We start from the raw sequence: 15,074 nt of genomic DNA, 5'->3' as shown, positions 1-15,074 counted from the left end.
GAAAATCTTATAAGGAGTCCAAAAGGGTATCTAAAAAGTTGACTAGATTGAGAGGTTGTTTGGAAGTTTATAGATTTAAGTCCTACAGACCCAATTAGGAGGCCTAATTGAGGGCTAGAAGGCTTTTAGGATTAAAAAGGGAGTTTTGGTGAGATTGGTAGGAAAACGAACACTAGAGTGGACCAAATGGATCCTCATGGAAGCTCATGTGGTTGGATTGGATACCTCCACACCCCTTTAATGTTCCTTTGAGTGAAGTGCATTCATGCTAAGTTGGGAACTTATCAAGTGTTGGAAGGATGGTGGTTGCAAACTCTAGTGATAGGATCCCTAGAGTAGTAGATTGAAGAAACCTTTGTCAGTATTGAAAAAGGTCTTAGGAGGCTTAACAAGCATCATGAAACTCTAAGCTCAATCAAGAGGAGTTTGGAGTAGCAATGCTCTAGGTGATACCTATCAGTATTTACTTAAAAGTTATTACTCTAGTGAAATATGTCAATATGATTGTTAGTATAGGGACTAGTATTAACACAACTATTAATTTTTGGATGTATAGTAATAGATGGTTAAATAGTTTGGACTAGTATTATAGGTAATTTATTTTGGACTCGTAACCATTTTGGTGTGTTTGTCTAGTTTAGTGTTAGAAGGCCCCTCACTATTTTTGTTGTTTTTATTATCATGTTGTCAATGTTGTTTCTACTTCTATAAGGGATTGGGACCATTTCCCCGCTTATCTAATAAAAAGCACCACCTATAACCCATTTGGAATGATTGTCAAAACCCATTTTAAAAATGTTGTCCCAATTAACACATTTACTATGGCCAAAAAGACATGCGCAAAACTACTCTTTACTGGATTAGATTGAGTAAAGATTTTTATCATCAACATTTTGAATCACACTACATGATCCATGATCGAGGTAAAAGAATTACTCTTTGCCAACGTATAAATTCTATTAGTCTCATACTCATTTATCTTATTCAATAGAAGTTGATTTCGAACAATATGAAATAAAATCTCTTTGGATCATAACTCCCGATAAGAATGTCAACCTCTTCTAAAGAACAATGAAGTTCATTTGTCAAAATAGAACAAAGAGGACACCAATAGTACATCGAACAAAGTGGTGTCCAACCATTTAGATTGCCCTAAAGAAGGGGAATCCACTTTTGAGCACTAATGTACACTTATACATTTGAATTAGTATAATTAACACATGATAATCTTCATTGCAAGATTTTGCATCATGTTGTATTTTACCATAATTGTGTTCCCCATAGATCGAATAAGCTAAGATACTCTATTTTTTAGCATCTAATTTGAGGAAGAGTATTAGATATTTCCACTTTGCAAACGGACCTACAAAACGAATAGCATATAATCCTCAGCCACCCATTCGATTAGAGATTTATTCCCTCAGCCATTAAGAGGATATTTTCAAAGGATGTAGCTCCTGATTGAAGAAAACAAATTAAATCCCATTCTTCCTATTGTAAAGTTGTGATGGAAGTAGCCACAACCCAATTGCAAGTTGGAACAGTGCCACCATGGGTAGGGGCAGTTATCACAGTTACCCTTCTCTCCCTTTCCTCCCCACTTCTTCTTCAGCTTGCTAGACCTAACAAGGTAGGTAACTTATTGTCAATAAGCCATTTTTAGGGTTTTGTAAATTACAGTTCTGACGCAACATGTTTTCAATTTTATCGACAGCATTTGTTTTAGATCTGAAAATGTGGAATTTTGTGCTTATATAATCTACATGCAGAGACTCGGGAAATGCAACCAATGCTTGGGAGTTGGTAACAATGTAAACCCTCTCTTATTGTAAATGCCGATGAATTCATTATTGCTTTCTATGCATGCAGTAGAATCGCCTTACTTTTAAAAGAAAGAATTTACAGTTGAACAAAATGAAAGGTCTTCTTTTCTTTTAACCTTGTTCACAATAGAATAATTTTAGCTCATGAGGTACACTGTTATTTTGTATCTTTGAGTACATAAAATCTAGGGCAAGACAAACATAAATTTAGCTATGACTGTTGAAGTACTCAATATGTATAAAGAGTTTATTACTTAAAAACACAAAAGTTTAGTTTTGACTGTTGAGTTATTCAGTATTTAAATAATATTGTTTATTTATTGAATTAATTTTATAAAAGTATGTAGTTTGCTCTCTTTTGATATACTGTACAAAATTACAAATCATTTTGGCTTAAATGACATTCGATGATTCTCTATACATGAAATGTTTTTGCATTTGATTGTGAGCTTCTTTCATAAATAGTCAGGGTTAACTCCATTAACTACCATAAAGAATTGACAGCACAGAAGAGAATTTCTCTTTATATCTGTATAATGGATCATCAACAATGATTCAACATTAATTCTCCAACATGATGTTACAGAATGATGCACTGCCAAAGCACAAGAATGCTAAAAAAATCTTCAGTAATGTTTTATGTTTTTGTCATTTCCTTTGACAGTTGGCAAATTATATATCTACAGTGCTTGTAGGATCAGTGCCAAATCATAGTTTCATTATTCATATAATAGTTTATCTTTGTGGATTTTATTATTTCCATATTTGTATTGAATGAGTACCATGGTTTTGCATGTTTTGTAGCTTTGCTTGAAGTGCAAGGGACGAGGCAAACAAGGTAGTTTGTTGGACTTTTGTGACTACTTCTCACTTCATTTGATACATATTTCCTATGTAACCGCTTTGGCTTTTCAGGAGGATTGTTCACAGGAGAGCCATTAGAGAAGTGCTCAACTTGTGCAGGCAGGGGAAGACAGCTATGTACAAAGTGTGCAGGCAAGGGCATAACAAAAAGGTGAAGATCATATAGTGGAACTTTGTCCTCCACTAGTGTAAAATATCATTTTGTTGAGCTACTAATTTTCTTCATGAAAACTTATAAGACTTCTTCAAAATGAAAGCTTGGAGCTCTTAAACATCTTTTCCAATGGTATGTGAAAATAACCGTACTACTCTGTGTTAATTGAGTATGGACCTAAAACAATAGAGGAATCAAAATAATTCAAACGAGGCTAAAGAGGAATAACAAGCATTTAAACAGGGCTTCTATACTTTCAGAAGCAATTCAGGGGAGAGAAATAACAAGTATTCATACAGGGAATAAAAGCAATAACAAGCATTTAAACTGGGGTTACCTATATTGAAAAATAATGAGGAGAAAAAACACAAGCATTCAAACATGATGTATATAATATCAGCTGAGATTCCTAGCTTTAGGTCATCATAGTTCTACCATCAAAGCTTATAGAGAATGACTAATTTAGAGATATAAATTCAATCCATACCAATCAATGTAAGCAAAACCTACTGATATCTAAATTATATTAAGATTGTGGTTATCTTTGTGCTGCTGCATTTGAATTTCACTAAAACTCTGTCATATCTGTGCAAAGAAAATGCCAATTGGTAAGGCTGTTTCTTCCAAACAATCTGGTTGCCCTCTTTCCTATTCATTTATATAAGGCAGATACATAATGACCATATCAAAATTCTATAGTAAATTAGAAGTAATTGCTAAAATACTATGTAACAATCTTTGGGCCAGGCTTTTTAATGATAGAAGTCTGATAAATCTTGAATACAATAAAAAAAGGTCCAATGGTCGCTTCACCAAATTTTACTATCAAGGGCCATAGAATTAAAATACAATAACATTAAAATACCAAAAAGTAAATCTCAGTGGAGTCCAGTAGTTTTCTAAAATTATCATTTGAATGACTCGATGTTATCAAATCATTTATCCTTGAGTGGATCCTCAATGAATGAAAAATTGAAGAATCTACTTTTTGTAAGTGTACAGAATGGTAAAAGAGAAGCTTTGATACCAAGTAACATTTTTAAAATATGGAAAATCATTGAATTTAATTGTGGACTAAAGAATTAAGTGTTAGAGAAATACCACCTAATCATACAAAACAACACAACCAGAAGATTAATTAATGCATAAGATGTTATCAGAGTACAAAATAAATTGTTATCATTACAACTAATGCCCTTCTTAGACCATGTTCAATAGTATGAAGATATCATTGGAATGACTTCAAGGTGTAGGATCTTATTATTTAAAGCTAAAACTCTAGATGAAAGGTTGGTTCCTTGCCTAGAATTTGCTTTAGGCACAAAAGCTAATCTCATTCTACTCAACCATTCACCAAGGAAAAGGGTAGAGAAGGTAATAACAAATCAAATAAAGGCAACCCATGAAAGATGGACATAAATTTTAAACATGTTTGAACAACACAAGATTGCTAGAAAGACTGATAATTTTTCTACACACAATCTCCAATTTCTCAAACATTCACGTAAGATTTTTGCATAAACGTAAAGAAGTTCAATCACATAAACAATAGTCAATAAAAGCACAACCAGTGATGAACGAACAATGCACAACCTCCAAATAAGTGACTCATTTTTGGAGAAAGGAAGTAATAAAGGTTGAACAATAACATGAAAGATAGAATACTCTTCACATATGTAGATCAACAAGCCGGGAAGTAATACACGATATGATAGTTTAATTCAAAAAGATAAATTTTTATTGTAAATCCGAGTTTAAACTTGTTGCAGCTATCTATGTAATAGACGTTTCTTGAAAATCAGAGAAATATATCTCCTTTAATAATCAATTTACACAATATTTCATTAAGCAAGAACTTCCTTGAGCTTCTAAGAGTCGTCCTCTTGAGGACAAGAAATGCTTAAACTACCCAGAGTTGGCTCAAACCTTCTTTGGACGCTAGGGAAAAGACCTTTTCCTTCATTTTCTCTTTCAAAATCTCCTCTAAATTCTTCAATGAATTTTAGAAGAAAATGATGCTTGACAAACCTTTTTAATTGAAAGATCTAAAAATTCTCCTTATTAGACTCAAAGTTGTTTCCACCTCCTATAGGAGTAAATGACAATTGCATGCAACAATAACCTTGATGGTAAGAAGTCTTTTCATACTAATCCTTTTGTGTTCATAGGATCATCTTCCTCTTGATCATAGAAACTTTCACACGTTTTTAGAAATATTTGAATACTTTAACTTTACTCTTGTTATTTCAAGGAACTTCTCCATATGATGTTTCCATACCTTTTGTTTTAGTCTTTCATAATATAATATATTATAAGACAATACAATAGTATGTGCCCATAAGTAATATATTTTCTTTCCTCATAATTGTATTTGGATAAACTAGAGCTCCTATCCTTCATAGCCACTACAATGATATGGAGCAAAAAGAAAACAACCATAATCTCCCTCAAAGAGGCCTCAAAGGGGTTATTGCAACAATGCAAACTTCAAAGATCTTGTGGGTGTGAATAGTATGACAATAGAAGCCTCAAAATTCTATAGATTGGCATCAAATTCAATAAGCTTTGATCACAACATTTACCTTGTTTGATGAGTGTAGAATGCAATCATTTCAAAGTTGCATATCAGAGACCCTTGAACATGGGCAAGATGTACACATCCCTTTGAACCTCTTGTCTTCAACATGCCATGCAACTCCTCTTTGCACCTTTAATGTACCACACATCAAGATAATGAGTGTTCTCATACCTTCAGTGTTCCGACTAACTCACTTTAACAAAATTTGACTTTTTTAATGGAGGTTCTCTTCTCTTAGCTGAACACGACCCCTCGAAAATCTCAAAGTTTACTCTTTCAATGGAGTTCCTCTCGTCTTTACTGAACACGAACCCTTGGAAACTTCAAAGATTTACTCTTCCAATTGAGCACTCTTCTCTTTGTTGAACTCAAGCCCTTGGAAACTATAAGGTTTATTTGAAACTTTATGATAGGTAAGTGATTTGTTAATGAAATACACTTATTTCAAGACTCCAAAAAGACCTGTAATCTTGACTAATGATTTTCAAAGAATTTAGAGGATAATTAGTAATCATTCACAAAGAATATAGGTTTAGGAGGGTTCAATTCATCAAAACTTTGGAACCTCTCAAGAGTGTATAAGTGACCTAAAGCATTTATTGGACATAAAATTTAAGAAGATTGAAACAACCTTTAAAAGAAAATATTAAATCAAAACAATTAAAAATTCTACTTAATCCAAAAATAACAAAGGGATGCCGTCAAACTATTCCAAGGGAAACTAAAATGCATTTTTTTAAAGGAAAATAGGAAAAGTGCATCTTTCTAAATAAAGTTGCCAAGGCTTAAACATAATCAATGGGACTTATCCCTAAATCTATTAACCTAAGTGTCTTGAAGATTGGCCAGTAGACTTAGTCATCAAAGGTGTTGTCATTGTTGTCAACACATTCAAAGGAATCAAGACTGATAGATAGGCACAATAAAAAAAGAACACTAATGTGTAACTCTAACTCACTAGGGTAATCTGAGTTGAGAAAAAGTGGAAGCCTAGTAGAGGTGATGACAAAAAGGTGATCCATCTAGACAAAATATGCTAAGTGAAGTCTATGTAAGCACAAGGATGCAAGGTAGAAGGACAAGTAAATAGAACAATGAGTTGAATTGTCAAAGTCAGGAAGATGAGCATGAAGCAAAAAACTCATGACTACCTAGTCATGTAGAGGGTAAAAGTGCACTCAATGTCACATTTAATGGTGATGGGAGAATAGATCAAAGAATAGTCAAAATAATTCAAATTTAAATTATTTCCAATGATAGATAGTCGTTGAGAACACATGGCACCCATGGCTCTTGTATGATCACATCATAACTTGATAAGAATGGTGACTACTACAATGAGAAGCCTGGCTAATAGTAGGGAGAGAATTCAAATTTTGAATTCTCAGATCAAGTCTTCCAAGTGAAGCAAGAGGAAAGTATAAAAGTAAGCAGAGTTGGAAGAGTAAAGGTTAGACTCCCAAATGAGTAGCTAGAGAGCTAGAAGAGTCGAGCTAAAGTGGAATCTCATAGTGTGAAGGAGAGTGATCAGAGAAAGGTTATCTTCAAGGAGTGTTTTTGATGTGAAGAAGAGAATGAGCTAGAACAACATAAGGTGTATCATGTGCGTAAGGAGATCCAAGCACACAAGCATTCAGAGTCGGAAGATTACAGAGCCAAGAGAAGGTAGAGCTTAGTTCTAGGCTAGTCAAGAGAGCTAAATAATGGTCTATATCAAGCTAAGTTTAGCAGCTAAATTGTTTACTAATCTTTACAACAACAAATCCTATTGAGGGTGAACCCTAATAGGTTCTTTGTACAATTCACTTAACAAGGTGACACATTAACTTGTGTTCTAAAGTCCTTTAACTAGGATTCTCCTAACAAGGCAAAGACTTTAATAGGTCTTGTTGAAATCCTTGAATAGGGTGGCACCTTATAGTGTTGTTGTAATCTTATAACAAGGCTAAGCTCTTGACTAGGCACACTTCATAAGAGTGTGAGCTTGTGAGGATCGATTGAAGGTTTTTTCCCTAGCTAGGCTTCCACAAGATAAATAATGTGTTATGTGTTTTTACTTATTCCTAAACAATTGAGCTATAGCTAGCACTAACCTATAGATAAATAAGAAGTGTGATCTGAAGTAAAAAAATTGAGATTATTGAGTATATTGGAACAAACCCTTCCCCCTCTGTTAGTATACTTAGTATACTATGGTGCGACAAAAAAATCAACTTAGATTATATCAAATAAAGTAAAATAACACTTACATAATTTTATATTGAAATAAATAATAAAATAAATTTAAGTGGATATTGGTAAGATATGATAGTTAAGTTGTCTCGTGTCTCTTGTCATTAAAGTTTAAACCCATAAGATGTGATTGTTGATTGGCTATATTTAGAATGAAAAAGTGTTTATCCCTATTTTTTTGATGAAAGAACCAAAAAAATTAAATTAGCTTAAATACCAACAATACATTTGGGAAAATACTGACAATTTTGGAGGAAAAGTTACTCCTTATAGACAAAGCCCCTAGTCATATGGGTTATGTCCAGAACCACAAAATTCAAAAAAAATGGGTCAAGCCTAGAACTGAGTATCAAAGATTATATGAGCATTGCGAGGAAAGGAACACCCACATGTAGCCAAAGTTGTGTCAAGGGAGGAAGAGGGTCTGGTTCATCCTCCTTCCCCCAACCAAGGTCATGGTTTGGCTTTGGTTCTGGAATGGTAAGACCATCTACATTATATTTTTAAGTTTCCTTGTCTTCACGCCATGGAGAAATGGTCTAATGCTAGGATGGGGAAACCTTTGGAAGACAAAGGCCAACTCATAGGCACCAGTTGAGAAGGCCAACAAGGGAAGTTGGCAGATTCTAGGTAAGGGAGCTTGTGACTCCTCAACCAAAGGAAAAGTGTCAACAAAGTGTAAGAATTGAAGAACTATGTAGTGAGAAATAACGTTGTGGAGAGTGATGGAAAGGAGGGTGGGACTGAGAGGTATCAGACCCTTGCCTAGAAGAAGTCTATCTATGACACTACACCCGAGAAATGGAGTGGTTAACCAAGGAAGAAGAATTTGGAGGAATCCCCACCATAATACATGGAGCATTTCCCTAGTTTTTATAATTATTCTTGTAGATGGGCCACCTTAGAGACAACCGTGTTATTTTATGCCTATATTTGAAGCATGAGATTGTTACAACTACAAGATTTAGAAAATAAAAATACATAAGTATATATCAAGACATTTGAAAATAATTGTATTCTTATATTTCTAAAGAGAAAAAGGAATCTCCACTCTAAAAGCATGGAAAAGTTATAGGAAAGGGAAGTGATTTGAAGGATCTTCTCCCAAGAGGACCATATGCCAAGAAAACATGGTGGGTAAAAAAGTTGAAAAGAAACCATGAATCCATACCTAGTAGCTCTAAGCTCTCCAATAGAAAAAAAAAAGGATGAAGAAAAGACTTTGGCTGATCATAGAAAGAACACCAATGATTAGGAATACCCAAATGATAAAGACATAAGCCCGAAGGTAAGCCTTGGAAAAAAAAACCAAGGAAAATGTACAATTTTAGGCCCTATGATACTAGACCAAACTCTTCTAAAACATAATCTTCATATAGAATGGGAGGATTGCAAATGCCACTGCTAGTTCAAAACATCTACCATTGGAAAATGGTGTAAAAGCCATAAATAATCTTGGTGAGGGTTATATCATCCAAAATTAGTTTTTGGCTACCATTGCTAGTTGTTCTACCATGGTGTGAGAATGGTGATGCCAATATTATGCAAAATCTCACTGGATAAAAGAGAAACTAGAAATTCAAAAGTATCTTGGTCCTATCTGATTAGGTGAAACTAAACTCTTGTATTCTCCCCAACTTTGGAGAGACATAGTTCACCTACAAGAAAATCCTTTGGAGTTCAAATTCTATGCATGTAAAACATAGAGTATGAATTCCCAAAATATTGGCAAGCGGCAATCCTTGCATCTAAATGAGATAATTCCACCATAAATTGTGTTGGTTAAAGGAAAAACTATCTTGAAATCCATTACTATGTCACTAGAGCCATGGCTTTGCTGCTTCCCAAGCACACTAAAAGCTTCTAGTAGAAAAGGGACCCTGGATGTGAATAAGTTCCTGTATAATCAAGAAAGTTTGAAGACATATTACTCTTCATGATGGAAAGGGTATCTAGAAGAAATACAATACCAAAGGAAAAATTTCTAAGCCTCATCTCTTAATACACAATAAACCACCCATTTAACATAATGAGCTTAACATTTCCTTTGAGTATAAATAAGGCCAAGGCCACCAAAATGTTAAGGCATTCAACAATATTCCTAGGCAATCCTATGAAAACCACATCTTTGAAAATAAAATACCCATAGAAATATTTTAAAAGCCTTTTCAACTTGGTGTAGGATGCTTTAGAAGGAGACCAAAAAGAAGAATAACAAGAATTTTAGAACATATTTGAAATTTTCTTGCCAAAGAAAGAGACTTAATCAATTGAAATGTCAATTTGATTTCAATTTTGGAAACCACACATTTCATAGCTTTGTAGGTGACCCATGAAAGGAAAAAGTTATACCTAAGAAACAAAAAATTTGACCATGTTGTATTCATTTCTAATTATGATACAAAATCCATTGGAATGTTGAACTAAATGTATTTCTCTAGCATAGAGTTTTATTCCATTGAATGGAGGAGCTAGAGACCAAAGAAAAAGCTTTTCATACAATTAAGAGCTTATTGCACATTATCATGGTCCTTAACAAAAGTGAGAAATGATTTGTTAGCAAAGTGACCATTAAAAATTTGGCTAGGAGAATTGGGTAGAGAAGTACCTTGAACTTGACCAAAGAAAACTGCACAAGCAAGAAAATAACCAAAGTGTTTGACAACAAGCACATACAAAGAAGGAGACAAATGGAAACCTTGCCTAATGGATTGATGCAAGCCAAAAAATATTTGGTCATAGGCCATCAATGGTAATTTAGACATTAGCATATGCGAAAAGCATTTGAACAAACAAAGAAAACAAGGAACAAAGCCAAGCACTTTTAACATGGCTAAAATGAAAGGCCATTCAATACAATCATAAGATTTAGAAAAATTGATTTTCCAAATAATAAGTTCTAGCCAAATTGGCATGTCTATCGCATGCCCTCTTGAACAAGAATGATACTATCTAGGATGAACCCAGATTGAGTAAAGATAGCTTGTTTACGAAGGACAATATGAGGTAGGAGATGGAGAATTTTTAAAGCCAGAGCCTTGAAAATAATCTTATAAGAAACATTCAACAAAGTATTGGTGTATCAATTATAGATATCTTTAGGATGGTTAGATTTAGGTATGAAATTTCTATTTCCCTAATTAATTTGTGTTCCTAATGAACTTGAATGATAGGATTCTAGGTAAATATGATGAAGGCTTGACCGAACACAATTCCAAAGAGACTTATAAAATTTATAGGTAAAACCATCACAACCAATTACTTTGTCATCATCTATGGAGAAAGATACTTTGCTAAGTGATGTAGAAGCATCCTAGGTGTAAACCTAGTCTTGCACCACCCAAAAATATCTCTAATTCCTATTTATCAATTTTTGTGTTTTTAATAAGGGTTATTCCTATACAGAGTTTCCATTTGAGGGAACTTGCTAATTTTAGTAAGTTGGTGTTATGTGCTTAGATTTTTGTGGAGGTTCATCTTTGACATATCAACCTACTAGTTGAACTTTATTGTCACATCATATGTATTGGTGTAGTCATTGTACATTTTTTGTATGAAATTTGGCTATCCAAACTTCAGGTCCAGCGATGAAGGCTTAAATGGCTCTGAAATGAGGCAAAACCTCAACTATTGAACACTTGCACAATTAACCATTGTAGATTGCTAGTTGAGAATTTTGGAATAGGTTTATAATAGCCCATTGGGTTAACGGTTTGTTAGTTATGGTCTCTAGAAGTAGACCCATATGAAATGTAGTTTGTAAATTTTCTTCAATCAATTATTGTAAGGAAGGCACCCATGTGGGTTTGCATATTGTAATTTTGTAATTGTGTAAATATATCACCGACTATGAGGTATTTGCGCTAGGACTATGGTTTGGGCTAAATGTGTAGACAGATCACCAATTGTGAGGAAGATTTCACTAGGGTTTCAATGGAAGAGCGAAAATGCCTCCACAAAGAGAGTGCAGTGGAATAGTTGTAGGTGTAATGCCTAAGGGTTTTAGAGCCATGCAGAAATAGATGCAAGAATTGGAAGAACAAATGCATTGAATAAATCTTCCTTAAGAAATAAAAGTGAGGATGAAGAAGGAAATGTCAAAGAAGAGATCATTTTGAACCCAGAAGAAAAGAGGATTTTTAAGGTCATTTCCAAGATCAAAAAAAGACCTAAGTTTTTAGGTTCCCACATTTTTTGAGAAATATTAAATATTAGGAGTTGATCAATTGGATCAATGAACTGGAGGAATACTTTGAGTATAAAGATATTGAAGATCCAATTAGGGTCAGGCTTGTGAATGCAGACATACAAAGCTCTAGTGGCAAGAGATTCAATTGGAGCGAAATAGAATAGGGAAAGAAAAAAGCACCAGATAGGATTAGATGATAGCTAAATTGAAGTGATAATTCATTTTTGTGGATTATGAGCTTGATCTACTAAAGAAAATGAAAGGGTTGAAGTGAGCAAGAAGATCTATTCAAGAATATAGTGAGGAGCTCTACCAAGTTCTCATCACAACTTGCCATGTAGAAGATGATAAGGATAAATTTACCCATTATCTTAATGGGTTGAAACTAGTACATTTGAGGCCATTTTTCAACCATTATTGGTCAAAATTTTGACCTAGTTTTCAACCAAATTCGACCAATATGTTGGTCGAAAACCTTCAAAGCCATGGTGTAAGTTCTACCAGGAATTGGTCAAAATTTTGACCAATGAAGGTAGAAAATTTCAACCAATTAAGGTAGAAATTTTGACCAATGAACGTAGAAATTTCTACCAATGCTTGGGTGTAATTTTTTTTTAGGAATTCTATAAAAAAGTTCACATGGCTTCCATATGATATGACATTTTGCATGCATCCTGCACTCTCTCATCCGGTTGATGATGGATTAGGAAGAGTGATCTGGAACGATGATGCTAAAAAATAGACACAATCAAATCTAAACGAACTTGCATTACAAATGGATTGTGGAAATCTGATATTGTTAATTTTGCATGCATGTCTACTAGGACAATCACATATATTTAAGTTTTGATTGTCCTGGTAGACATGCATGCAAAATTAACAATATCAAATTTCCACAATCCACTTGTAATGCAATTTCGTTTGGATTTGATTATGTCTATTTTTTAGCATCGTCATTCCAGATCACTCTCCCTAATCCATCATCAGCCAGATGAGAGAGTGCAGGATGCATGCAAAATGTCAAATCACATGCAAGGCATGTCCTATTTTATAGAATTCCTAAAAAACATCGACAATAACTATTCAAACTATCATAAACATCGACATTAACTAATATGCTTCTTCATTAATATGCTCGATACAATAAGAAAACTTGGCAACTATGCTCAACAAGTTATATGCTAAAAGGAAATCATTTAGGAGATACATAATTTGAACAACCATATGTTAGGATTCTACAATTTGTATAACTCTCCTAAGTTTGAAAGTTGAGAATAAATTCGTCATCCTCCCTGTAGTATGTTTTGATGGCCTACACACCCACAAAAGTTCCAACATCTAAAATTTGTAGAATATGAATTATTTGGTAGAAAATTAACATGATTGACAATAAATCATCATATAAAAAGACTCTCATTTTGTGATCCAGATGAATAAATTCATTGCGAAAATTTCGTATATCCATGACTTTCCCATCTGTCAACCTTCAAACAATGCCAAAGTAGGTCGACGTGAATTTTCCTAGACTACAATGAGAAACTTCAATCATGGTTATTGTGATTGAATTAGTCATTTGTCACAAGCATATAAATAACCTTTTAGTTCAATTACAACTTATTACTATTACATTAGATGCTACAATCACATTAAGAAGGGCAAGCCAAATGGCGAGGGACACAACTACAACATCTATGTTTACTGGAAATGCTTGTCTTGCAAATGCGCCACTAGATACCTCTCCCATGGAAAGTATTTCAAGAACCTCTTTATATTGTGACTTTTGAATTAAATGTTGAATTTTTGCATGAAGCACTAGTCCCATCATAATAGCCTTGTTCAAGGAAAAACATGTTTTAATTCAATATGGTTCACAAGAAAAGACTGATCTAAGTTTATACAATTAGAATGAAAAAAATTAGTAAGGGACATTGATTGTGAGCACAACAAATATATTGTTGACAAAAATGGCAGTGAAACTAACATTTGTATTTGTGCCAAGTACAATTAATTATGTTATGAATCACCACATGGGTACCATATGCAAAAGAAACATTAAAAGCCATCATAAAATACTACCTTTGATCAGTCTCTAAAACAAATGACATCTTTTCCCCATGTTGATTCTCGAGTTCAATGCAAGGCCAGTGATTCAATGCAAGGCAAACACACACTATTGTATCCACAATGCATATAGATACAAAAAAATAAATACTAGCATACCTATATTTGTATCGATTTCACAGATGCAAATAATAGGGTAACTGAATCATCTAGTAATTTAGCAAAAGAAAAGTATCAACCTTTTAATTTCGTAAAAAGGTAAAATTATCCTAACAATTTATCTTGGTGAGCTTCCTAACAATTTCCAAGCAACTAGTTGCTTGCCATATTGTGATAGATATTGGTATTCATTCAATTTCAATATGATACAACATAATCCCTGCCTACATACAATACACATCATAATTCAGAAAGGGTAGAGGGCCTAGGAAAATTGAAGAAACTAGGATCTTTCCCCACCATCTGCATTTGAATAAGTTAATAAATCAATGGCAGTAAGCCAGGCATGTTTTCTTGTTGGCACGAACACTAGAATTGCTTTGCCTCCTTTTGCATGCTGAATTATTGATGTGTAAGTTGGCTTGGTCATTGCTTGCATTCGAGCTTCAAAGTTGGCTATATCAACACCCTGGATATGAATCTCTAATGGTATAGGACAGACACTAGGGGGGAAATTAAAAAGGCCATGTGCAGTAGCTCCAGTCCACTCACCAAGATCTTTAGCATTTGCAAGTGAAGTGGAAAGAGCAATAATGTGAATACAATTTTCAATTTGACTTGAAATATACCTCATTATAGAAAAAAAATACTTCCAATATGGGACCACCCTCTCCACCAATTAAATGAAGTACATCAACAATAAATAAGCTGACTTGTTGCACTTGCTTACATTGTTTCCATCTACGAGATAGAGAATCCCATTTCTCAGGTGTACTTATAACAATTTTATCTTTCACAAGTAACTCCAAATCAATCACAATCTCACCTATTAGTTCAACTACTTTCCATCCTAGACCTTTCCCAAACTTTTCCTCCCATTCATAATATTTTTCCTTTGCAAGTGCAGCTACAGGAGCAATGTAAATAGATCGAAATGTATTGTCTCCACCTTTTTGATGCAGTCATTGCAAAGAAAACTCAACACAAATAGTCTTACCACTTCCAATGGGTGTT

The 15,074-nt window shown here is 33.9% G+C and overlaps 1 protein-coding gene across 2 annotated transcripts; it reads left to right on the top strand.

The window, feature by feature from the left end:
- Positions 1-1,438: 1,438 nt before the first annotated feature.
- LOC149580570 (uncharacterized) lies at positions 1,439-2,963 on the top strand. 2 transcript variants are annotated; one of them, XM_089814125.1, is made up of 4 exons: positions 1,439-1,630; positions 1,770-1,803; positions 2,628-2,661; positions 2,739-2,963. In XM_089814125.1, exons 1-4 carry the CDS (start codon positions 1,508-1,510, stop codon positions 2,851-2,853), a joined length of 306 nt encoding a protein of 101 aa, XP_089670251.1. In that variant the 5' UTR covers positions 1,439-1,507; the 3' UTR covers positions 2,854-2,963. The 2 variants fall into 2 exon arrangements, with proteins under 2 accessions (XP_089670251.1, XP_089670261.1); XM_089814135.1 differs by having other exon boundaries at positions 1,770-1,811.
- The last annotated feature ends 12,111 nt before the right edge of the window (positions 2,964-15,074 follow it).

This window comes from Cupressus sempervirens, chromosome 1 (genome assembly GCF_028749045.1).
Source record: "Cupressus sempervirens isolate cs-2001-9-10 chromosome 1, ASM2874904v1, whole genome shotgun sequence".
NCBI classification, from domain to species: Eukaryota; Viridiplantae; Streptophyta; class Pinopsida; order Cupressales; family Cupressaceae; genus Cupressus; species Cupressus sempervirens.
Note: the sequence above shows the minus strand (reverse complement) of the source record. Positions and strands in the feature narration are given on the sequence as shown.

Excerpts from the sequence above, each read along its gene's own strand:
- LOC149580570 (XM_089814125.1), top strand. The coding sequence starts at position 1,508 with ATGGAAGTAGCCACAACCCAATTGCAAGTTGGAACAGTGCCACCATGG. Across the intron at positions 1,631-1,769 it reads AGCTTGCTAGACCTAACAAG|AGACTCGGGAAATGCAACCA; the intron begins GTAGGTAACTTA and ends ATCTACATGCAG. Across the intron at positions 2,662-2,738 it reads CAAGGGACGAGGCAAACAAG|GAGGATTGTTCACAGGAGAG; the intron begins GTAGTTTGTTGG and ends TTGGCTTTTCAG.